General features: G+C 48.5%; 1 protein-coding gene across 3 annotated transcripts in view; it reads left to right on the top strand.

The window, feature by feature from the left end:
• LOC129829472 (slit homolog 3 protein-like) overlaps positions 1-26,070 on the top strand; it is a 450,259-nt gene that overhangs the window by 337,821 nt on the left and 86,368 nt on the right. For 2 of the 3 annotated variants that reach the window (XM_055891175.1, XM_055891173.1), the window contains exon 7: positions 24,942-25,013. The exons of the other annotated variant lie outside the window; for it this stretch is intronic. In XM_055891175.1, coding sequence (XP_055747150.1) covers positions 24,942-25,013 — 72 coding nt within the window. The remainder of the gene's footprint in view (positions 1-24,941; positions 25,014-26,070) is intronic. 3 annotated transcript variants of the gene reach the window in all.

Below are 26,070 nucleotides of genomic sequence, written 5' to 3'. Positions count from 1 at the left end.
GGCTAAGGCTGTTACTGGGGGTCTGATCCATTCTGGTCTGTTCCGTTCTGGTCTGATCTAGTCTGGTCCAGTCTGGTCTGTTCCAGTCTGGTCCAGTCTGGACTGGTCCAGTCTGGTCTGGTCCAGTCTGGTCTGGACTGGTCCAGTCTGGTCTGTTCCGGTCTGATCTGGTCCAGTCTGGTCTGATCTGGTCTGGTCCAGTCTGGACTGGTTCGGTCTGGTCCAGTCTAGTCTGGTCCGGTTTGGTCCAGTCTGGGCTGGTCCAGTCTGATCTGGACTGGTCCAGTCTGATCTGGACTGGTCTAGTCTGGTCTGGTCCAGTCTGGTCTGGTCTGTTCCAGTCTGGTCTGGTCTGGTCTGTTCCAATCTGGTCTGGTCCAGTCTGGTCTGTTCCAGTCCGATCTGGTCTGGTCCAGTCTGGACTGGTCCAGTTTGGTCTGGACTGGTCCAGTCTGGTCTGTTCCGGTCTGGTCTGATCTGGTATGGTCCAGTCTGGTCTGGTCCAGTCTGATCTGGACTGGTCTAGTCTGGTCCAGTCTGGTCTGGTCTGGTCTAGTCTGATCTGGTCTGTTCCAGTCTGGTCTGGTCCAGTCTGGTCTGGTCCAGTCTGATCTGGTCTGTTCCAGTCTGGTCTGGTGCAGTCTGGTCTGGTCTGTTTCAGTCTGGTCTGGTGCAGTCTGGTCTGGTCCAGTCTGGTCTGGTCCAGTCGAGTCTGGTCTGGTCTGGACTGGTCTAGTCTGGTCTTGCCTGGTCTGGGTTACAGTGGAGGGAGGTACATGCCCCTGCAGCACCCAGGCGGTGATGTCCTGGTGCAGAGGAGTTCACTGGGGGCACCTCCAGTTCTCCAACCTCCAGCCCTCCAGTCTTCCAGCCCTCCAGCCTCCAGCCTCAGCAAAGGTAAAGCCTTGGAGAGGTGGACTGCTAAGAATATGATAGGACAGCATAGGACAGGACAACATAACTGGGGGAGAAAGATAGGGATTTCATTTCCCAGACACTACCCCATCCATCAGCTCATCGGCAGGGCACTAAATGCCGTTGTCATCCCCCCTGTTAGAGCAGGTCTCGTTTTGCGACCGAGAGAGACACACAGTCAGTCTCACTCACCTCCGCTACAGAAAACCTGCAAAAAAGTCTGACCATTTTTTGGACATAATTGCTTGTGAGGTTTGAATAAGGGCCGTACTCAAAGGCAGGGCAGGAACTGCTTAAATGAAAGACAGGGATTCTTCTGCTGGACTGGACTGGCTGTTGATTTTGAGTGTCCTCCTCCCCTTGTCCTAGCCCTGCCTCAGCTGGACTGGCTGTTCATTTTGAGTGTCCTCCTCCCCATGTCCTAGCCCTGCCTCAGCTGGACTGGCTGTTCATTTTGAGTGTCTTCCTCCCCTTGTCCTAGCCCTGCCTCAGCTGGACTGGCTGTTCATTTTGAGTGTCCTCCTCCCCATGTCCTAGCCCTGCTTCAGCTGGACTGACTGTTCATTTTGAGTGTCCTCCTCCCCTTGTCCTAGCCCTGCCTCAGCTGGACTGGCTGTTCATTTTGAGTGTCCTCCTCCCCTTGTCCTAGCCCTGCTTCAGCTGGACTGGCTGTTCATTTTGAGTGTCCTCCTCCCCATGTCCTAGCCCTGCCTCAGCTGGACTGGCTGTACATTTTGAGTGTCCTCCTCCCCATGTCCTAGCCCTGCCTCAGCTGGACTGGCTGTACATTTTGAGTGTCCTCCTCCCCATGTCCTAGCCCTGCCTCAGCTGGACTGGCTGTACATTTTGAGTGTCCTCCTCCCCATGTCCTAGCCCTGCCTCAGCTCTTAGAGAAGGTAGTGAGGGTTTTATGACCACAGCAAAAAAATGTCGTGATGGAGATGAGATGGCGTCCGAGCTGGCTGACCACACCAGGCATAAATGTCAGTGTGTGTGGATTCAGTTTTTATTAGTAATACAGCACTTCTTCCTGCTCGACCACAGCCCATTTCAAAAGTGTCTATTAGTGGAGAATGTGAAGATGTAAATACATGTTGTTTAAAGGTGCTAATTCCACCATATGTCCATGCAGCTGAAACATAGATCATTGGACTGGAGCACCAGGAAGAGATTGCTGTGATAGAAACCCATCATTTTAATTAGGTCATGCTCTCTTGGTAGATTAGGCTTTTTATTTGAGTAATTTTCTCTCTTTTAATATAAAACAAAGTGTTGAATTGTATGGTAGCGTACCTAACACATTTTCTGAATAGATAGTGGAGCTGAATGGTCTTAATGCACAGCCCTATATCTGTTCCCCAGTGTAACAGTGGTGAATTGAAATTACAATTGGTTCCTGTCCATGGTGCAGAAGATGTCAATTTCTGCTGATAGCCAGAGTATTTGTACGTGTGCTGTCTTCTAGCCTTTGAATTTAACTCATAGATGAGAACCTCTCTATTTCATGTTATATGATCAAAGGGTATCGCTGGTACCACTGGTACCACTGGTATCACTTTATCACTGGTATCACTTTATCACTGTATCACTGGTATCACTTTATCACTGGTATCACTGTATCACTGGTATCACTTTATCATTGTACCACTGGTATCACTTTATCACTGTACCACTGGTATCACTTTATCACTGGTATCGCTGTATCACTGGTATCACTTTATCACTGTATCACTGGTATCACTTTATCACTGGTATCACTTTATCACTGGTATCACTTTATCACTGGTATCACTTTATCATTGTATCACTGGTATCACTTTATCACTGGTATCACTGTATCACTGGTATCACTTTATCACTGTATCACTGGTATCACTTTATCACTGGTATCACTGTATCACTGGTATCACTTTATCACTGGTATCACTTTATCACTGGTATCGCTGTATCACTGGTATCGCTTTATCACTTTATCACTGGTATCACTTTATCACTGGTATCACTTTATCACTGGTATCGCTGTATCACTGGTATCACTTTATCACTGTATCACTGGTATCACTTTATCACTGGTATCACTGTATCACTGGTATCACTTTATCACTAGTATCACTTTATCACTGGTATCGCTGTATCACTGGTATCGCTTTATCACTGGTATCACTTTATCACTTTATCACTGGTACCACTTTATCACTGGTATCACTTTATCACTGATACCACTGTATGACTGTATCACTATATCACTGGTACCACTGGTATCACTGGTATCACTGTATCACTGGTGCCACTGTATCACTGGTACCACTGTGTCACTGGTATCACTGCACTAAAATCGTACCTTTCTGGGTATCTTTAATGTATTCTTCTATTTTATCTGGCATGGCAACTATCGGTGCCCTCTACAAGAGCCTCCGATAAAGACTGATAAGCAAAGATAATGTATCATTGATGTAACAAATTGTCTGTGACCAGCCGTGTTTCTTCCAGATTCTTCCAGATTCTAAGACCACCGTGTTTTTGATGAATATTGTGGAGAACAACATTGTTGCATATTAGGAAATATGTGTTTTGTCTGGGAAGGGAAAGCCCAACAAAGAAAATGGGGAATTTGTTTGTACGAAAATGGAAACTGGTTGACTAAATTAATTCCCAGACACAGTCAGATGGACAGCTTTTTATTGAAGCTGTCAATAAAAGTGTCCGTTTTATCAATTCTCCTTTGTAGTTTGATCTCAACAACATATTGGGACCAAATACCCTTTTACAAACAGAAATAAGGGTGGTAGACACATTCTATGTTTCTAATCACAATGTTCATTAAACTATCAAAAAGAAGAACAGCATCTGACATCAGATTTAACAAGTCATTTAAAAGAGTTAATTCCTATTGATGCATAGATGGCTGGCTCTCACAGAAAATAACAAATACAAAAGCCTTAGCTTATTTCTCCTGAGAAGAATGACTTATACAATCACGTCAACTCGCTGTTAGATGTTAAGCATTCCCTCAAGTTGCTAATGAATAAGAACTGATTTAGTGGAGGGCACTAACGCTAAATAGGCTTCCATAATGAGTGCAGCTCCGTGACTTCAAATGACTGAATACAGTTTAACGCTTGCCAAGTTACACAAAATAAACGATTGGCTCTTTCTGGTGATGAATTGTAATTTGGATTTAACATAACTGTGGTAATGACTGAACTAATGACTTCAAAGTTATCTCGGACATTTTCTCATGTTGGGCGTGCCTTGCATCTCAATGAGATGGATTTAGGTCTGGAGCCAGCCGAGCACACTGCATGGTGGGACAACATACAGCCTGGTGGGAGGATAGATGGCTGGGGGGATAGATAGGTGGAAGGGTTGGATGGGTGGAGGGGATAGATGGGTGGAGGGAATAGATAGGTGGAAGGGTTGGATGGGTGGAGGGGATAGATGGGTGGGGGATAGATGGGTGGAGGGGATAGATGGGTGGAGGGGATAGATGGGTGGAGGGGATAGATGAGTGGAGGGGATAGATGGGTGGAAGGGTTGGATGGGTGGAGGGGATAGATGGGTGGAGGGGATAGATGGGTGGAGGGGATAGATGGGTGGAGGGGATAGATGGGTGGAGGGGATAGATGGGTGGAGGGGATAGATGGGTGGAGGTGATAGATGGGTGGAGGTGATAGATGGGTGGAGGGGATAGATGGGTGGAGGGATAGATGGGTGGAGGGGATAGATGGGTGGAGGGGATAGATGGGTGGAGGGATAGATGGGTGGAGGGGATAGATGGGTGGAGGGGATAGATGGGTGGAGGGGATAGATGGGTGGAGGGGATAGATGGGTGGAGGGGATAGATGGGTGGAGGTGATAGATGGGTGGAGGGGATAGATGGGTGGAGGGGATAGATGGGTGGAGGGGATAGATGGGTGGAGGGGATAGATGAGTGGAGGGGATAGATGGGTGGAGGGATAGATGGGTGGATGGGATAGATGGGTGGGGGATAGATGGGTGGAGGGGATAGATGGGTGGAGGTGATAGATGGGTGGTGGATAGATGGGTGGAGGGGATAGATGGGTGGAGGGGATAGATGGGTGGAGGGGATAGATGGACTAATGTGCCATTGATTCTTTGATGATTATTCATAGGAGGGTTTCAGCTCTAAGGACATTTGATTATAATAAATTCAGATTTTTATCTCAAGATCTCCTTGAAGATACTTGTCAAATGTGAGTTGCACCAGGCAGATGAATTGTGTTTTAAAAAAATCAGATTTTCACATTTGAATTAATCAAAATAGTAGCATTGTATTAGAACACTGGTTAAGAAAATGTTCCAATTCATTTACTGGTGCTAAATATTATTTATTATTTATTAACTGAGAGAGTCAAATGATACTATTGAGAACTAGAAACTAATATGATGAAATATGAATTATAGTATGATATAAATTATAATTGATTGGTAGATTTGGGGGTAGAAAGTTTTAAATCATTGGTTAAAGTTGTCCCAAACCTAATCAAGTCTGAAATGCTCTTTGAGAAGCCAAAGAGCATTTCAGACTTGCCTGCAGGTCATATTTGGAAACCCTCGTGTTGTTACCAGAGTGGTGCATGTCCGTCTTCCATCTCCCCCCTTCTGCTGCACTCTCCAGAGTAGAGTGCTGAATATTTTATGACCACTTTTTGTACAGAAATTTCTGGCTCTCAATGAACGCTACTCTTTATTTTTGTACCGTCCGACCAGGGTCTGTCATTTTTTATGAGTGGAAGTGCAGCTGAGACATTTCCATGCTACAGTATCTCAAGGTTACTTCCACGTCATCACACATTGATAAGAAGTTTTCACATTACCACGTACGACAGCCCTTCCCCTCCCCTCGTCCATGCCAAACACTCATCTTTCAGTGTGTGCACTCTGCATTTTCCTGACAGGTTGGCCGGGACCTCTTTATTCCAACTAGAGTGAGTTAGTTACTCCATAACCATCTGAATGGACACATAGACTCCTTGTGTTAACACTGTGATTCCCCAGGCTTGTATGATACTGCATTCTACTTTATTACTGTTATTTTACCAAATGCATTCTTTCGATGACCTCTTTAATATGAGTAGACTTTAATGATGTTTTGGACCCGCTGGTGAGGGAAAAGCACCTCTTTCACACAAAAACCCATGGTACACTAAATGACACCGTCCAGGGGGGCGCACCACTCCCACCGCCACTCCATCCTCGCCTCATTGCATACTGCCTTTGGACGTGACCCTGTGTTGTGTATTTGAACTGTTAAAAAACATTGTTGGACTTGGTTGTGATGTGACTGGAGATTCAGACTGAATGGAAGCTGTATGGTGAGTGTGTTAGTACTGTCATGTTATATGTAGTGTGTTAGCATGGTTTAGTGGGTGAGGTGGTGGAGTCCTGTCATGTTATATGTAGTGTGTTAGCATGGTTTAGTGGGTGAGGTGGAGGAGTCCTGTCACGTTATATGTAGTGTGTTAGCATGGTTTAGTGGGTGAGGTGGTGGAGTCCTGTCACGTTATATGTAGTGTGTTAGCATGGTTTAGTGGGTGAGGTGGAGGAGTCCTGTCACGTTATATGTAGTGTGTTAGCATGGTTTAGTGGGTGAGGTGGTGGAGTCCTGTCACGTTATATGTAGTGTGTTAGCATGGTTTAGTGGGTGAGGTGGAGGAGTCCTGTCACGTTATATGTAGTGTGTTAGCATGGTTTAGTGGGTGAGGTGGAGGAGTCCTGTCACGTTATATGTAGTGTGTTAGCATGGTTTAGTGGGTGAGGTGGAGGAGTCCTGTCACGTTATATGTAGTGTGTTAGCATGGTTTAGTGGGTGAGGTGGAGGAGTCCTGTCACGTTATATGTAGTGTGTTAGCATGGTTTAGTGGGTGAGGGGGAGGAGTCCTGTCACGTTATATGTAGTGTGTTAGCATGGTTTAGTGGGTGAGGTGGAGGAGTCCTGTCACGTTATATGTAGTGTGTTAGCATGGTTTAGTGGGTGAGGTGGAGGAGTCCTGTCATGTTATATGTAGTGTGTTAGCATGGTTTAGTGGGTGAGGTGGAGGAGTCCTGTCACGTTATATGTAGTGTGTTAGCATGGTTTAGTGGGTGAGGTGGAGGAGTCCTGTCATGTTATATGTAGTGTGTTAGCATGGTTTAGTGGGTGAGGTGGAGGAGTCCTGTCATGTTATATGTAGTGTGTTAGCATGGTTTAGTGGGTGAGGTGGAGGAGTCCTGTCACGTTATATGTAGTGTGTTAGCATGGTTTAGTGGGTGAGGTGGAGGAGTCCTGTCATGTTATATGTAGTGTGTTAGCATGGTTTAGTGGGTGAGGTGGAGGAGTCCTGTCATGTTATATGTAGTGTGTTAGCATGGTTTAGTGGGTGAGGTGGAGGAGTCCTGTCACGTTATATGTAGTGTGATACCACGGTTCTGGTTGTGATTTTTTCTTATGTATTTTTTGTAAATGGACCCGGTCAAAAATATGTTTTTGCTATTCGGTGCTTTTGGTTTGGCTGGTCTTTACATGCTAGTTAAGTCAGTCAGTTGTACCATTTAGAAGCGAGAGTTGGCGTTTCCAAGGGAATTGATGTGACCTGACCCAGTCGAGGTCTCCTTGCCCCTCGGCCCATATCCTCTCTGACCTCGCTGCCTATATCATAAACACTGCTGATGCTCATCATGATTAATGCTTTTATGCTGCCAGGGAGAGGGATGCCCAGTCATAGCTCACAGAGGAGCATATAACCCAGAGAGAGAGGGGGAGAAGAGAGTAAAGGAGAGAAGAGAGAGGGGGAGAGACAGAGTAGAGAGAGACAAGAGAGAGGGAGAGAGTGGAGAGAGGGGGAGTGAGGGTAGAGAGAGGGAGAGAAGAGAGAGGGGGGAGAGAGGGGAGAGAGAGTAGAGAGAGCGAGAGTAGAGAGAGTAGAGAAAGGGAGAGAGAGAAGAGAGAGGAAGAGAGTAGAGAGAGACGAGAAAGGGAGAGAGGTGCAGAGAGAGGGAGAGAAGAGAGAAGGAGAGAGAGTAGAGAGAGGGAAAGACGAGAAACGGAGAGAGAGTAGAGAGAGGGAGAGAAGAGAGATGGGGGAGAGACAGAGTAGAGAGAGGGAGAGAAGAGAGAGGGAGGGAGAGAGAAGAGACAGTCAGTGGTTGAGGAATCAGTGTGAATCAGATATTCCATGCATTTTTAAGTACCAGCACCAGTACTGTATGCCTCCCACAGGACACATCAGTCTTTATGTCGCAGTGTGGTCTGATTGAAAGGTTGCCTTCAGCCAATACAACAGTCTGTATGTGTCAAATAAGAGGGAGAGATAAATAGAAGTAGGGACGAGGAGACAGAGAGAGTGAGAGAGAGAGAAACAGAGAGAGAGTGAGAGAGCTAGAGAGAGGGAGAAAGAGAAACATAGAGAGTGAGAGAGCTAGAGAGAGGGAGAGAGAGAGAGAGAGAGAGAGAGAGAGAGAGAGAGAGAGAGAGAGATACACTGAAACAGGGTAAGAGTAGGATGGATTAGAGTAAGAGGTTTTTGGGGGGGGGGGGCTATCATTAGCTCTCAAACAGCACTTTTGAGAACAGGAAATTGCCTTGCCACCAGACTCTGCCTCTTGCAATATCACTGGGAGCTTGGGAAGTGTGACTGAGCCAATGCAGCGCAGCGGTGGTAGGAAGCAGGAAGTTAGAGGAATGGAGAGATGGGCTGAGAGAAACGACCCCACCGTGTCCCAGCAGAGCCAACCCTCCACGCAGCATAGATTCAATCTGTCCTCATTTAAGCTGTAATGGCCGGTACTCGGTACTCATGTCTCTCTCTTTCTCTCTGTCTGTATGTCCGTCCTACCTGTCCCTCTGGCTGCAACTGAGTACCCTCCATCTGCCACAGAACCTGAATCCTCCTCATCCTCTAATTTTCTCATTCCCCTCCCCCTCTCTTGTCTCCCCTCCTCTCCCCCCTCCACCCTCCTCTCCCCTACTTTCTCCGCCCTCCTCTAGCAGAAGCCATAAAGCATGTCTCTATTGGATAACATCGCTGCGGTTTCAATGTCCAAATGCCAAGTTTCTCACTGTTGTGGTTTTCTCACTTAGACACAAACCACTTGGATTTAGAGCTGCAGATCCTGTTGTTTCTCTGTACAGCCTCTCCAGGTTTATTTCAATTAGCAGGATAACATCTGATTGTGTCTGTGTGCTTCAGCTGAACCCTCCACGCTAAGCAGAACAAAGGAAAAAAATCAGCTGATCCCTCCACGCTAAGCAGAACAAAGGCAAACAATCAGCTGATCCCTCCACGCTAAGCAGAACAAAGGCAAACAATCAGCTGATCCCTCCACGCTAAGCAGAACAAAGGCAAACAATCAGCTGATCCCTCCACGCTAAGCAGAACAAAGGAAAACAATCAGCTGATCCCTCCACGCTAAGCAGAACAAAGGCAAACAATCAGCTGAACCCTCCACGCTAAGCAGAACAAAGGCAAACAATCAGCTGATCCCTCCAAGCTAAGCAGAACAAAGGAAAACAATCAGCTGATCCCTCCACGCTAGGCAGAACAAAGGCAAACAATCAGCTGAACCCTCCACGCTAAGCAGAACAAAGGCAAACAATCAGCTGATCCCTCCACGCTAAGCAGAACAAAGGCAAACAATCAGCTGAACCCTCCACGCTAAGCAGAACAAAGGCAAACAATCAGCTGATCCCTCCACGCTAAGCAGAACAAAGGAAAACAATCCCCTGATCCCTCCACGCTAAGCAGAACAAAGGCAAACAATCAGCGGATCCCTCCACGCTAAGCAGAACAAAGGAAAACAATCAGCGGATCCCTCCACGCTAAGCAGAACAAAGGCAAACAATCAGCTGATCCCTCCACGCTAAGCAGAACAAAGGCAAACAATCAGCTGATCCCTCCACGCTAAGCAGAACAAAGGCAAACAATCAGCGGATCCCTCCACGCTAAGCAGAACAAAGGAAAACAATCAGCGGATCCCTCCACGCTAAGCAGAACAAAGGCAAACAATCAGCTGATCCCTCCACGCTAAGCAGAACAAAGGCAAACAATCAGCTGAACCCTCCACGCTAAGCAGAACAAAGGCAAACAATCAGCTGAACCCTCCACGCTAAGCAGAACAAAGGCAAACAATCAGCTGATCCCTCCACGCTAAGCAGAACAAAGGAAAACAATCAGCTGATCCCTCCACGCTAAGCAGAACAAAGGCAAAACAATCAGCTGATCCCTCCACGCTAAGCAGAACAAAGGCAAACAATAAGCTGAACCCTCCAAGCTAAGCAGAACAAAGGCAAACAATCAGCTGATCCCTCCACGCTAAGCAGAACAAAGGAAAACAATCAGCTGAACCCTCCACGCTAAGCCGAACAAAGGCAAACAATCAGCTGAACCCTCCACGCTAAGCAGAACAAAGGCAAACAATCAGCTGATCCCTCCACGCTAAGCAGAACAAAGGCAAACAATCCCCTGATCCCTCCACGCTAAGCAGAACAAAGGCAGACAATCAGCTGATCCCTCCACGCTAAGCAGAACAAAGGAAAACAATCAGCTGATCCCTCCACGCTAAGCAGAACAAAGGCAAACAATTCCAATTCTTTCGGATGGATTCCGTCACGCAGCAACAAGTAGGTGATGAGTTACGGTGGCCTCATTTGTTTTGACGTCTAAACTCCAGGCCGGTTCTTTAAACTCCACAGCTGCCTCCACACTTCTTCTCCCACGGTCTCCAACGCCACCGCACATTTGGCTATTGCATTGCCGTCCGGCCTGGTGGTGGTTCCATGTTGGACATGTCACATCTCACAGGAGGGAGGGAAGGCATCTGAGATGATCAGGAGATGAGAGGAGAGCCACACACAGATGTAACCTGCACATTGCATTGTTTAAACACTCACACACACACTCACAATGTCTATAGTGAGGGCTGAGTGAGGTGATGAAGATGAAGAGAGAGAGATAGATAGAAGATAGATATCAGCCTCACCAAAGCTCCATCCTTCCCCCTCTCAACCCCATTGTGGCCAGGAGCAGAATCCATGGGAAACATCACCTCTCATTCCACCGGATATTACAGCATCCCACTCTAACCCCTCTGCCCGTTGAGAGAACAGTCAAAGGGGTTGGGAAAAATCTCCTGACCTACTACCTGAAATTGCTCTTTCTCAGATTCACACACACACAGACACACACACATGCACTCACATACACTAACACACCCACGATGGCAGAGCAGTGTGCTGCTACTCCTGCTTACACTGTCATGTTGCATTGCGTGTCTCTCAGGCTTTGATTTCAATCCTCTGTGAGTCTCTGTGATAGAGTCATCTCCACTCAGCTGTATGTTCTCCTCCAGCCCTTCCCACCCCTCTCTCCTCCAACCCTGTCTTACCCACCAGCCTGACCCTCCAGCCCTGTCTTACCCACCAGCCCAACCCTCCCGTCTCTCCTCCAACCCTGTCTTACCCACCAGCCTGACCGTCCCCTCTCCCCTCCAGCCCTGTCTTACCCACCGGCCTGACCCTCCAGCCCTGTCTTACCCACCAGCCCAACCCTCCCCTCTCTCCTCCAGCCCTGTCTTACCCACCAGCCCTTCCCACCCCTCTCTCCTCCAACCCTGTCTTACCCACCAGCCTGACCCTCCCCTCTCTCCTCCAGCCCTGTCTTACCCACCAGCCCTTCCCTACCCTCTCTCCTCCAGCTCTGTCTTACCCACCGGCCTGACCCTCCCCTCTCTCCTCCAGCCCTGTCTTACCCACCAGCCCTTCCCTACCCTCTCTCCTCCAGCCCTGTCTTACCCACCAGCCCTTCCCTACCCTCTCTCCTCCAGCCCTGTCTTACCCACCAGCCAAACCCTCCCCTCTCGCCTCCAGCCCCAGCCCTGTCTTACCCACCAGCCCAACCCTCCTCTCTCTCCTCCAGCCCCAGACCTGTCTTACCCACCAGCCTGACCCTCCCCTTTTCACTGCAACCCCAGCCCTGTCTTACCCACCAGCCTGACCCTCCCCTTTCCACTGCAGCCCCAGCCCTGTCTTACCCACCAGCCTGACCCTCCCCTTTCCACTGCAGCCCCAGCCCTGCCTTACCCACTAGCCTGACCCTCTCCTTTCCACTGCAGCCCCAGCCCTGTCTTACCCACCAGCCTGACCCTCTCCTTTCCACTGCAGCCCCAGCCCTGTCTTACCCACCAGCCTGACCCTCCCCTTTCCACTGCAGCCCCAGCCCTGTCTTACCCACCAGCCTGACCCTCCCCTTTCCACTGCAGCCCCAGCCCTGTCTTACCCACCAGCCTGACCCTCCCCATTCCACTGTAGCCCCAGCCCTGTCTTACCCACCAGCCTGACGCTCCCCTCTCTCCTCCAGCCCCAGCCCTGTCTTACCCACCAGCCTGACCCTCCCCTTTCCACTGCAGCCCCAGCCCTGTCTTACCCACCAGCCTGACCCTCCCCTTTCCACTGCAGCCCCAGCCCTGTCTTACCCACCAGCCTGACCGTCCCCTTTCCACTGCAGCCCCAGCCCTGTCTTACCCACCGGCCTGACCCTCCCCTCTCTCCTCCAGCCCTGTCTTACCCACCAGCCCTTCCCTACCCTCTCTCCTCCAGCCCTGTCTTACCCACCAGCCTGACCCTCCCCTCTCTCCTCCAGCCCTGTCTTACCCACCAGCCCTTCCCTACCCTCTCTCCTCCAGCCCTGTCTTACCCACCAGCCCTTCCCTACCCTCTCTCCTCCAGCCCTGTCTTACCCACCAGCCAAACCCTCCCCTCTCGCCTCCAGCCTCAGCCCTGTCTTACCCACCAGCCCAACCCTCCTCTCTCTCCTCCAGCCCCAGACCTGTCTTACCCACCAGCCTGACCCTCCCCATTCCACTGTAGCCCCAGCCCTGTCTTACCCACCAGCCTGACCCTCCCCTCTCTCCTCCAGCCCCAGCCCTGTCTTACCCACCAGCCTGACCCTCCCCTTTCCACTGTAGCCCCAGCCCTGTCTTACCCACCAGCCTGACCCTCCCCTTTCCACTGCAGCCCCAGCCCTGTCTTACCCACCAGCCTGACCCTCCCCTTTCCACTGCAGCCCCAGCCCTGTCTTACCCACCAGCCTGACCCTCCCCTTTCCACTGCAGCCCCAGCCCTGTCTTACCCACCAGCCTGACCCTCCCCTCTCTCCTCCAACCCCAGCCCTGTCTTACCCACCAGCCTGACCCTCCCCTCTCTCCTCCAGCCCCAGACCTGTCTTACCCACCAGCCTGACCCTCCCCTCTCTCCTCCAGCTCCAGCCCTGTCTTACCCACCAGCCTGACCCTCCCCTCTCTCCTCCAGCCCCAGCCCTGTCTTACCCAACAGCCTGACCCTCCCCTCTCTCCTCCAGCTCCAGCCACCCTCTCTGTGGTTTCAGTTGATCCCTGGCTCCAAGTCTTTCCTCTTTTAAAAGTGAAGTATCCAGGGGCCCTCTCCGAAAAGCCTTAATGAGGGTCTGGAGAGAGGCAGAGAGCACTCAAGACCTCAAAGTAGGTATTTTTTTAACTGTGGGAAATCTGTCTGCATAGCAGAGAGCAAATAACTTTTACAGAAATGAAAATCTCTGAGCCCGTACACCTTGGACGGAGTCCGTCACTGTTTAAAGGAGAAGTGGTGGGGCGGTTAATAGCAGAATAACTATATTGACCAGGACATGGATAGAACTGTAAATAAAATCATAAAGTAACATTATAATCGTGAATAAACTATTGCTTGTAAGTAAGCAATTCACTGTAAGGTCTACACCTGTTGTATTCGGCGCATGTGACAAATACAATTAGATTTGATTTGATCCCGTTCCATTAAAGCATCATAATGGACATAGATGCCATTGTCTTCCTGCAGTATTATACTATGTCAGGGAGATTCCCTGCTTTCATTAGCAGTGGTTCAGTAATGTTTCATTCAGCAAACACATACATGTTGCTCACGCTAATTCATGTTGTGCAGATTCAAGGCAGGGAAAGAAAAAGTAAGCATAAAAAGCTGAGTAAAAGAGATTGATACATACTGACTGACTGCCTCTCTAAATGAGGAACTGGAGAGATGGAGAGAGAGAGACAGAAATAGAAAGAGAGAGAGGGAGAGGGATAGAGAGAGGGTGCGAGAGAAAGAGAGAGAGAGAGAGCGGGGAAGATGGAGAGAGAGCATGAGCGAGAAAGAGAGAGAGAGGGGGAGAGCATGAGAGAGAAAAGAGAGAGAGAGAGAGAGAGACAGAAATAGAAAGAGAGAGAGAGAGAGATGGAGAAGGATAGAGAGAGGGTGCGAGAGAGAGAGAGAGAGAGAGAGAGAGGGGGAGAGCATGAGAGAGAAAAGAGAGAGAGACACAAATAGAAAGAGAGAGACAGAGAGATGGAGAAGGATAGAGAGAGGGTGCGAGAGAAAGAGAGAGAGAGAGAGAGAGAGAGAGAGAGAGAGAGAGGGGGAGAGCATGAGAGAGAAAAGAGAGAGAGAGACACAAATAGAAAGAGAGAGAGAGAGAGATGGAGAAGGATAGAGAGAGGGTGCGAGAGAAAGAGAGAGAGAGAGTGAGAGAGGGGAGTGAGTGAGAGAGAAAGAGAGCAAGAGAGAGAGGGGGGGAGAGAGGGAGTGGGAGAGAGAGAGGGAGTGGGAGAGAGAGGGAGTGGGAGAGATAGAGAGGGTGAGAGAGAAAGAGGGAGAGTAAGAGAGAGAGAGAGAATGCTACATGCTAGGTGTTTCAGTGGAGCTTGCATGTTAGTGGAGAGGTGAGTGATAGAAAGGTAACAGGGAAAGCGGTGGTCCCCAACAGTGCAGCCAGAGAGACAGGGATGAGAGAGAGAAAAGATTGAAAGAGAGAGAGAGAGAGATTGACGGCGGAGGCAGTGACCTAACTCTGCAAGCCCTCTGTAACAGACAGCGATAGCATCTCCCTCATGGGCTGCTCTTTTAAAGACTCAGCTCCATCACTGCCTGCTGTCTGGCTGACTAGGGACAGAGAGAAAGAGGTCCCATACAGCACTGCAGCACTGTAAACACTATTAAACACAAAACATGTCCCTCTGTGACAGACAGACATGCAATTACTCAGCCTGAGAGGCTAATGTCAGCTGTAACAGAGCAGCCCTTGGAATTTATCATATTTAGCCATAAAGCTGTTTTTTAACGTTCTCCTGTGAGATGTGCAGGTTACTGGGGTTTAACTAGACAAAGACCTTGAAATAGCTATTATGTGTGATTGACAAACTGACACTGTAGTCTACATACTGGAGAAGTTATGTAATGTCTGTGTGATTACTGAAATCAGGACAAATTATATTGGGACCCAGCAAATCCAATCTAATGTGAATCGTTTTGCAAAATGGCCTCTAGAACCAGACCATTTAAAAAAACAACCATGTTGAAATATGGATGTAGCTAAGCACCGCTAACTCCTTAGGGGTATCTGTTTCCTCTTTATCACGACAGCTGTGTGTGTGTGTGTGTGTGTGTGTGTGTGTGTGTGTGTGTGTGTGTGTGTGTGTGTGTGTGTGTGTGTGTGTGTGTGTGTGTGTGTGTGTGTGTGTGTGTGTGTGTGTGTGTGTGTGTGTGTGTGCATCCCCCACTATCTTTTGTTCTTTGAAACGTATTATGGCTGCAGGGGCAGTATTGAGTAGCTTGGATGAATAAGGTGCCCAGAGTAAACTGCCTGCTACTCAGTCCAGGAAGCTAAGATATGCATATTATTATTAGTATTGGATAGAAAACACTCTGAAGTTTCTAAAACTGTTTGAATGGTGTCTGTGAGTATAACAGAACTCATATGGCAGGCAAAGACCTGAGAAGAAATCCAAACAGGAAGTGGGAAATCTGAGGTTGGTCGATTTTCAACCCAGCCCCTATTGAATACACAGTGGGATATGGGTTATGTTGCACTTCCTAAGGCTTCCACTAGATGTCAACCGTCTTTAGAAACTTGTTTGAGGATTCTACTGTGAAGTGGATGCTCATAAGGGCTGTTTGAGCCAGGTGTCTGGCAGATTGCCACAGGCTCTGAGGCGCGGTCACGAGAGAGTTAGCTCTTGTTTCATTGCTTTTCTACAGACATAGGAATTCTCCGGTTGGAACATTATTGACGTTTTATGTTAAAAACATCCTAAAGATTGATCCATACATTGTTTGACATGTTTTTACAGACAGTAATGGAACTTTTTGACATTTTCGTCTGCAACTAGGGAACGCGCTTCATGACTTTGGATTTGTTTACCAAACGTGCTAACAAAAGTAGCTCTTTGGACATAAATGATGGACATTATCGAACTAAATCAAACATTTAATGTGGAACTGGGATTCCTTGGGAGTTCATTCTGATGAAGATCACCAAAGGTAAGTGAATATTTATAATGCTATTTCTGACTTCTGTTGACTACCCAATATGGCGGATATCTTTTTGGCTGCTTTGTTGTCTGAAAGCTGTACTCAGATTATTGCATGGTTTGCGTATTCCGTAAAGTTTTTTTGAAATCTGACATAGTGGTTGCATTAAGGAGGTGTATCTATATTTCCATGTCTAACAATTGTATTTTCATCAACATTTATAATGAGTATTTCTGTAAAATGATGTGGCTCTCTGCAATATCACCGGATGTTTTTGGAACTACTGAACATAACGCGCCAATGTGTACTGAGATTTTTTATAGAAATATGCACTTTATCGAACAAAACATATATGTATTGTGTAACATACAACAAGTCCTATGAGTGTCATCTGATGAAGATCATCAAAGGTTAGTGATTCATTTTATCTCTATTTGTGCTTTTTGTGACTCCTCTCTTTGGCTGGAAAAATGGCTGAATTTTTCTGTGACTTGGCGGTGACCTAACATAATCGTTTGTGGTGCTTTCGCTGTAGAGCCTATTTGGAATCGGACACTTTGGTGGGATTAACAACAAGATTACCTTTAAAATGGTATAAGATACATGTAAGTTTGAGGAATTTTAATTATGAGATTTCTGTTGTTTGAATTTGGCGTCCTGCACTTTCACTGACTGTTGTCATATCGATCCCGTTAACGGGATTACAGCCATAAGACGTTGGGGTAAAATCACCGGGGAAGCCAAGCCAGGAAAATAAAGCCATACAGTATTATAACCTATGTGTTGTGATAATTGCGTTGTTTGCGCTATAACCTGTTAGTTCATATGTCTTGACACCGTGATATATAGGCCTAAGGCCGAGACAATAAGAAGACACAGTGGCAGAATAAACACCTTTGTTTCATTACAAAACCGGAGAGCAACATCTGTCCGGTGAAGTCCACCAAGCATATTGCATGTAACAAACAGTTCCATCACTTACAGCATCGTCAAGCAAGGTAATGTTTCTGATGGTACTGATTTGTGTGTGTGTGTGTGTGCGTGCGTGCGTGTGCGTTCGTGCAAGTTTACTCACCGTATGCCAATGCCACCTTCCTCTTTCATGTTGCCTAAACTGTCTATGACTCAGTCATACAGTTGTCACGACTTCCGCCGAAGTCGGTACCTCTCCTTGTTCGGGCGGTGTTCGGCGGTCGACGTCACCGATCTTCTAGCCATCACTAATCCATTTTTCATTTTCCATTGGTTTTGTCTTGTCTTCCTTGACACCTGGTTCCAATCCCATCAATTACATGTTGTGTATTTAACCCTCTGTTCCCCCTCATGTCCTTGTCGGAGATTGTTTTAATGTATGTGATTGTGCTAGTATGTGTTGGTGTGCGACGGGTTTTGTACCCACTTTGTTATTTTTAAATATTTTGGTTTTTGGAGTTTGGTCAGCACTTATTAAACGACTCCGTTTATACCAAGTTCGTTCTCCTGCGCCTGACTTCCCTGCCACCAACACGCTCCCATTACAGAATTTCCGACCACAACTATGGAGTCAGCAGGAGAGGGTACCCTGGCTATTGAAGTGGAGGAGCGCATCCAGGAGCATGCAGTTATGCTTCACCATCTTGGCGTCGCCATGGATCCCATTGTCCAGACAATGGACCGCTGGGAGAGACAGGGAGTTCTTCCATCGCCTCCACCAGCACAACCGGAGTCTCTCTTGCGCTCCCCTTTCCCGGCTGAACCCAGTGGGATTCGTCTCTCCTTGCCCCAGGAGTACGACGGGAGGGCTGCGAACTGCCAGGGGTTCTTGTTACAGTTAGACCTCTATCTGGCCACCGTCTACCCGGCTCCATCGAACCGTGAGAGGGTGTCCGCCCTCGTCTCGTGCCTCACCGGGAGAGCCCTGGAGTGGGCCAACACCGTGTGAAGAGAGGGAAATGTGGCATTGGACCAGTTTGAGGAGTTCACCCGGTCTTCGACCACCCGCCCGAGGATAAAGTGGCGGGTGAGCGACTCTACCATCTGAGGCAGGAGACGAGGAGCGCCCAGGAGTTCGCCCTGGAGTTTAGGACCCTGGCTGCCGGAGCAGGATGGAACAACAGGGCCCTGATCGACCATTATAATTGCAGTCTGCGCAAGGACGTCCGTCGGGAGCTGGCCTGCAGAGACACCACCCTCACATTTGACCAGCTGGTGGACCTGTCCATCTGTTGCATTGCTCTCGATGTGATGTGACTGGAGTGAAGCCAAATCCAAACTGTCTTGGTGCATCAGGACCATTCACAGTTGAGCTCACTTAGTTTAGCCCAATGCTGATTGGCTATTATTCTATACTTTTTTTTATGAATGGAGGCCAAACGCTCGCCGACTTCTCTTGCATTCATTGCTATGGGCGGCAACAATGTCATACTCTTTTTGACCAGACAGAGTCAGGTAGATGGCCTACACATACAGAGACAGAGGGGCGCTGTTTCGCTCACACGGATGCTTATTCCGGTGTGATACATTCAGCCTCTGGTGAATTGAAGGAACATTTTTAAACAAAATGTTTTCTTTTTTTCTTGGTCAATTTATTGAGTAAGCCTGGCTTCCCTTGACATACATGAATAATTTCCACTGCCTGTTAATAAATTCATGTCTCCCCCAGCTCCCTAGCACTCCTTGGAAAATCTCTCTCTTCCCAGTGGGAGAAGGAGGAAAGAGTGAGAGATATGTGAGTGGCCTTCCTGTGCGGGGACATTTTCCCCTGCATATGGTTCAGTATTAAAGGGTGAGACCAGGGCATTGCCCCCTTAGTCCCAGTATTACAGGGTTTTACCGGGGCGTTTCCCCCTTAGTCCCAGTAATACAGGGTTTTACCAGGGCGTTGCCCCCTTAGGCCCAGGAATACAGGGTTTTACCAGGGCGTTGCCCCCTTAGTCCCGGTAATACAGGGTTTTACCAGGGCGTTGCCCCCTTAGTCCCGGTAATACAGGGTTTTACCAGGGCATTTCCCCCTTAGTCCCAGTAATACAGGGTTTTACCAGGGCATTGCCCCCTTAGTCCCAGGACTACAGGGTTTTACCAGGGCGTTGCCCTCTTAGTCCCAGGAATACAGGGTTGTACCAGGGCGTTGCTCCCTTAGTCCCAGGAATACAGGGTTTTACCAGGGCGTTGCCCCCTTAGTCCCAGGGATACAGGGTTTTACCAGGGCGTTGCCCCTTTAGTCCCAGGAATACAGGGTTTTACCAGGGCGTTGCCCCCGTAGTCCCAGTAATACAGGGTTTTACCAGGGCGTTGCCCCCTTAGTCCCAGTAATACAGGGTTTTACCAGGGCGTTGCCCCCTTAGTCCCAGTAATACAGGGTTTTACCAGGGCATTGCCCCGTTAGTCCCAGGAATACAGGGTTTTACCAGGGCGTTGCCCCCTTAGTCCCAGGAATACAGGGTTTTACCAGGGCGTTGCCCCCTTAGTCCCAGTAATACAGGGTTTTACCAGGGCGTTGCCCCCTTAGTCCCGGTAATACAGGGTTTTACCAGGGCATTTCCCCCTTAGTCCCAGTAATACAGGGTTTTACCAGGGCGTTGCCCCCGTAGTCCCAGGACTACAGGGTTTTACCAGGGCGTTGCCCCGTTAGTCCCAGGAATACAGGGTTTTACCGGGGCGTTGCCCCCTTAGTCCCAGGAATACAGGGTTTTACCAGGGCGTTGCCCCATTAGACCCAGGAATACAGGGTTTTACCAGGGCGTTGCCCCCTTAGTCCCAGGAATACAGGGTTTTACCAGGGCGTTGCCCCCTTAGTCCCAGGAATACAGGGTTTTACCAGGGCGTTGCCCCCTTAGTCCCAGGAATACAGGGTTTTACCAGGGCGTTGCCCCCTTAGTCTCAGGAATATAGGGTTTTACCAGGGCATTTCCCCCTTAGTTCTAGTGTTACAGGGTTTTACCAGGGCGTTGCCCCGTTAGTCCCAGTTTTACAGGGTTTTACCAGGGCGTTGCCCCCTTAGTCCCAGTGTTACATGGTTTTACCAGGGCGTTGCCCCCTTAGTCCCAGGAATACAGGGTTTTACCAGGGTGTTGCCCCCTTAGTCCCAGGAATACAGGGTTTTACCAGGGCGTTGCCCTCTTAGTCCCAGGAATACAGGGTTTTACCAGGGCATTGCCCCCTTAGTCCCAGGACTACAGGGTTTTACCAGGGCGTTGCCCTCTTAGTCCCAGGAATACAGGGTTGTACCAGGGCGTTGCTCCCTTAGTCCCAGGAATACAGGGTTTTACCAGGGCGTTGCCCCCTTAGTCCCAGGGATACAGGGTTTTACCAGGGCGTTGCCCCTTTAGTCCCAGGAATACAGGGTTTTACCAGGGCGTTGCCCCCGTAGTCCCAGTAATACAGGGTTTTACCAGGGCGTTGCCCCCTTAGTCCCAGTAATACAGGGTTTTACCAGGGCGTTGCCCCTTTAGTCCCAGTAATACAGGGTTTTACCAGGGCATTGCCCCGTTAGTCCCAGGAATACAGGGTTTTACCAGGGCGTTGCCCCCTTAGTCCCAGGAATACAGGGTTTTACCAGGGCGTTGCCCCCTTAGTCCCAGTAATACAGGGTTTTACCAGGGCGTTGCCCCCTTAGTCCCGGTAATACAGGGTTTTACCAGGGCATTTCCCCCTTAGTCCCAGTAATACAGGGTTTTACCAGGGCGTTGCCCCCGTAGTCCCAGGACTACAGGGTTTTACCAGGGCGTTGCCCCGTTAGTCCCAGGAATACAGGGTTTTACCGGGGCGTTGCCCCCTTAGTCCCAGGAATACAGGGTTTTACCAGGGCGTTGCCCCCTTAGACCCAGGAATACAGGGTTTTACCAGGGCGTTGCCCCCTTAGTCCCAGGAATACAGGGTTTTACCAGGGCGTTGCCCCCTTAGTCCCAGGAATACAGGGTTTTACCAGGGCGTTGCCCCCTTAGTCCCAGGAATACAGGGTTTTACCAGGGCGTTGCCCCCTTAGTCTCAGGAATATAGGGTTTTACCAGGGCATTTCCCCCTTAGTTCTAGTGTTACAGGGTTTTACCAGGGCGTTGCCCCGTTAGTCCCAGTTTTACAGGGTTTTACCAGGGCGTTGCCCCCTTAGTCCCAGTGTTACATGGTTTTACCAGGGCGTTGCCCCCTTAGTCCCAGGAATACAGGGTTTTACCAGGGTGTTGCCCCCTTAGTCCCAGGAATACAGGGTTTTACCAGGGCGTTGCCCTCTTAGTCCCAGGAATACAGGGTTTTACCAGGGCGTTGCCCCCTTAGTCCCAGGACTACAGGGTTTTACCAGGGCGTTGCCCCCTTAGTCCGAGGAATACAGGGTTTTACCAGGGCATTGCCCCGTTAGTCCCAGGAATACAGGGTTTTACCAGGGCGTTGCCCCCTTAGTCCCAGGAATACAGGGTTTTACCAGGGCGTTGCCCCCTTAGTCCCAGGAATACAGGGTTTTACCAGGGCGTTGCCCCCTTAGTCCGAGGAATACAGGGTTTTACCAGGGCATTGCCCCGTTAGTCCCAGGAATACAGGGTTTTACCAGGGCGTTGCCCCCTTAGTCCCAGGAATACAGGGTTTTACCAGGGCGTTGCCCCCTTAGTCCCGGTAATACAGGGTTTTACCAGGGCATTTCCCCCTTAGTCCCAGTAATACAGGGTTTTACCAGGGCGTTGCCCCCGTAGTCCCAGGACTACAGGGTTTTACCAGGGCGTTGCCCCGTTAGTCCCAGGAATACAGGGTTTTACCGGGGCGTTGCCCCCTTAGTCCCAGGAATACAGGGTTTTACCAGGGCGTTGCCCCCTTAGACCCAGGAATACAGGGTTTTACCAGGGCGTTGCCCCCTTAGTCCCAGGAATACAGGGTTTTACCAGGGCGTTGCCCCCTTAGTCCCAGGAATACAGGGTTTTACCAGGGCGTTGCCCCCTTAGTCCCAGGAATACAGGGTTTTACCAGGGCGTTGCCCCCTTAGTCTCAGGAATATAGGGTTTTACCAGGGCATTTCCCCCTTAGTTCTAGTGTTACAGGGTTTTACCAGGGCGTTGCCCCGTTAGTCCCAGTTTTACAGGGTTTTACCAGGGCGTTGCCCCCTTAGTCCCAGTGTTACATGGTTTTACCAGGGCGTTGCCCCCTTAGTCCCAGGAATACAGGGTTTTACCAGGGTGTTGCCCCCTTAGTCCCAGGAATACAGGGTTTTACCAGGGCGTTGCCCTCTTAGTCCCAGGAATACAGGGTTTTACCAGGGCGTTGCCCCCTTAGTCCCAGGAATACAGGGTTTTACCAGGGCGTTGCCCCCTTAGTCCGAGGAATACAGGGTTTTACCAGGGCATTGCCCCGTTAGTCCCAGGAATACAGGGTTTTACCAGGGCGTTGCCCCCTTAGTCCCAGGAATACAGGGTTTTACCAGGGCGTTGCCCCCTTAGTCCCAGGAATACAGGGTTTTACCAGGGCGTTGCCCCCTTAGTCCGAGGAATACAGGGTTTTACCAGGGCATTGCCCCGTTAGTCCCAGGAATACAGGGTTTTACCAGGGCGTTGCCCCCTTAGTCCCAGGAATACAGGGTTTTACCAGGGCGTTGCCCCCTTAGTCCCAGGAATACAGGGTTTTACCAGGGCGTTGCCCCCTTAGTCCCCGTAATACAAGGTTTTACCAGTGCGTTGCCCTCTTAGTCCCAGGAATACAGGGTTTTACCAGGGCGTTGCCCCCTTAGTCCCAGGAATACAGGGTTTTACCAGGGCGTTGCCCCCTTAGTCCCAGTTATACAGGGTTTTACCAGGGCGTTGCCCCCTTAGTCCCAGTGTTACAGGGTTTTACCAGGGCGTTGCCCCCTTAGTCCCAGTAATACAGGGTTGTACCAGGGCGTTGCCCCCTTAATCCCAGTGTTACAGGGACTCATTTTTTGTGCCATTTTGTTGCATTTTCCCCCCTCGTTCTTAGTAAATTGTTCCCCCTGCTGATTGCTTGTTAAAACATAATTTTGAATTCCTAAAATTTTTAAACATAAATATTAAAACATAATTTAGAATTCCACAAGTATGTTTAATTTTATGGGATTTTTCCCTTTTTTTCATGCAGTCCTAGTTATTTAGCGAGCATTGCTGTTGCTTAGATGGGGATTTTCCACTGTACGAATTAAGTCCAATCATATTAAACCGCTCTGCGTTGTGGTCATGTCCATCTTCCTCCTCTCTCCTTTATGGGGCTATTCAGTTTGAATTAGCCTGTTACAGTGAGAGTTCATACATGGCGTCACACCAGTGGCCCCTGTCTGGCGCTCCCACCACTTTCCTAAACATGCATGAACTGTAAAAGCAGCGGGTCAGTCCGTCCACTCCATATTGAGGATCTGCTGCGATCAGCACCATCTCTAGTCTCCCCTAAACCACTCATTATCCATAATAGTACAGTAGGCCCCCTGAACACAGTAAAACTCTGGAAAACGACCCTCTGCTCCGCTCCACTTTCTCCGTCGTCTTGCCGACAGGATTCATCACTTTATGTTTCTAGCTACCGAACAGAGTAGGAACCATTAAAGTCCCAAATTGAGAAATAACAGGCACACATTTGGCCTTCCCGGAGAAGGTGGTGCAGAGGGGATGGGGGAGGTGGAAGGTGGTGGATGGGGTTAAGTAGTGACGGAGGGGTGGGATGGCTATATTACAAGATTAAGTCAGCTAAGTAGCACTGATCACAGTTACTGTTGCTGGACGGAGAGGAAGGGAAGATGACTGCCGTCTGCAATTACTTTTTACTCTCTCTCTCTCTCTCTCTCTCTCTCTCTCTCTCTCTCTCTCTCTCTCTCTCTCTCTCTCTCTCTCTCTCTCTCTCTCTCTCTCCATACTGCTGTTGATAATATTATTGATTTACTAAAGCTTATTACACACTGTTATGGACACACACCAGCACCTGAAGCATCATATGGCCCACAACACACTGCAGAGCAGGGGATATGATATGGCATGGGCAGTGTGCTGTGGATTGGACAGCAGGTGTCTGACAATCAGTACTCAGACATATAGGCCTTCTTTGTTGCTCAAACCAATCAGAGGCACTGTGTGTGTGAGTGTGAAGGGCACTACTGCTATTGTACTGCTACACTGGTATACTGGTGGAGACAGACAGACAGACAGACAGACAGACATACAGACAGACAGACAGACAGACAGACAGACAGACAGACAGACAGACAGACAGACAGACAGACAGACAGACAGACAGACAGACAGACAGACAGGCTCATTGTCCATTACTTGTGTTTTTTTCTCTTTCAATCATTGTGTTTCTCTCTTAGTCCTCTGCTTTATCATTCTTAGTCCTCTGCTTTATCTTTCTTAGTCCTCTGCTTTATCTTTCTTAGTCCTCTGCTTTATCGTTCTTAGTCCTCTGCTTTTTCGTTCTTAGTCATCTGCTTTATCGTTCTTAGTCCTCTGCTTTATCGTTCATAGTCCTCTGCTTTATCGTTCATAGTCCTCTGCTTTATCGTTCTTAGTCCTCTGCTTTATCTTTCTTAGTCCTCTGCTTTATCTTTCTTCGTCCTCTGCTTTATCTTTCTTAGTCCTCTGCTTTATCTTTCTTAGTCCTCTGCTTTATCTGTCTTAGTCCTCAGCTTTATCTTTCTTAGTTCTCTGCTTTATCCCAAGGTTATTTTTCTATTTTTCTACTTGTGAAACATACTTTTTCTACTTGTGAAATTAGGGTATTTGTGTATTGTGGCAATTTTTCTTTTCTTTTGCAGCACCCTCAACAACAACAACATCACCCTCATCCCTCTGTCTAGCTTCAACCACATGCCCAAGCTGCGGACTCTGTGAGTATATGACGATTATATGAGTTAACCATTGTGAAATGCCACCAAGGAGGAGGATCCATCTCCATAATGACTGGTTACCTCTCCTTTGTTTCATGCTTATAATCATTACGGCCCAATTACCGCCACAAGTTACAACTTAAAGAGCTCTGACTTATTCCAAAAACAACATGATGTTCTTTCTTACACCATGTATACACACACACACACACTGTTGTCGTTGTTGTCAACAAACCATGGCAACCCTTGTTCTCTGATGATTGATTTGGTGGGCCTCTCCGGTCGCCAGGGCAAAGGAATGCCAGCTCACTGGAGTTCTTCACCCATGAACCTCTGGGGCAGTCTGAAGCCCCTGCTGAAGAAAACAGCGTAGACCAGCACTGGCTGGTGGCCAACCTTCATTGGGTTTTTGCTGGTGACCATCCTTCGCTGTGTTTTTTAATATATTTTATTTTTGCATTATCCAATTAACAACATTCAAGACAAACGTGAAAAGATATTAGACAACAATAGGACAAAGTGACAATAACAGATGAGCATAACAAAGAAAGAAAAAATAAAACAAATTATAATTATATATACAGACATACAATAAAAAAAAAATTATAATGAGACATTGGATCATATGGTCACCTGCCGTAGGCTACATATTATACGTTACGTGTGAAACATTATATAAGGATAAATAGAGATTCATTCAATGTGATGTGGGGGGAGATTCTCCATATAGTGAATAAAAGGTTGCCAAATTCTGTAAAATGTATTTAACTTATTCCTCAAGCGGTAAGTAATTTTCTCCAGTGGGATACAACTATTAACTTCTGATAGCCACATTGCAACTGGCAGGGGGGAATCCATTTTCCATTTCAAGGCGATACATTTCTTGGCAATCGCTAGCAATATTTCTGTTAGCTTTATAGTATGGCTTTGCCTAAGATTGGTGTTAGTAAAGTTGCCCAGTAGACATACCTCCGGGTCTAAAGGGAATGCAACCCCATGAATTGAGGATATGGTATCGCATACCCCCTGCCAGAAACCGTGTAGTTTTGAACACTGC

Source organism: Salvelinus fontinalis, chromosome 31 (assembly GCF_029448725.1).
Source record: "Salvelinus fontinalis isolate EN_2023a chromosome 31, ASM2944872v1, whole genome shotgun sequence".
Lineage (NCBI taxonomy): Eukaryota > Metazoa > Chordata > Actinopteri > Salmoniformes > Salmonidae > Salvelinus > Salvelinus fontinalis.
Note: the sequence above shows the minus strand (reverse complement) of the source record. Positions and strands in the feature narration are given on the sequence as shown.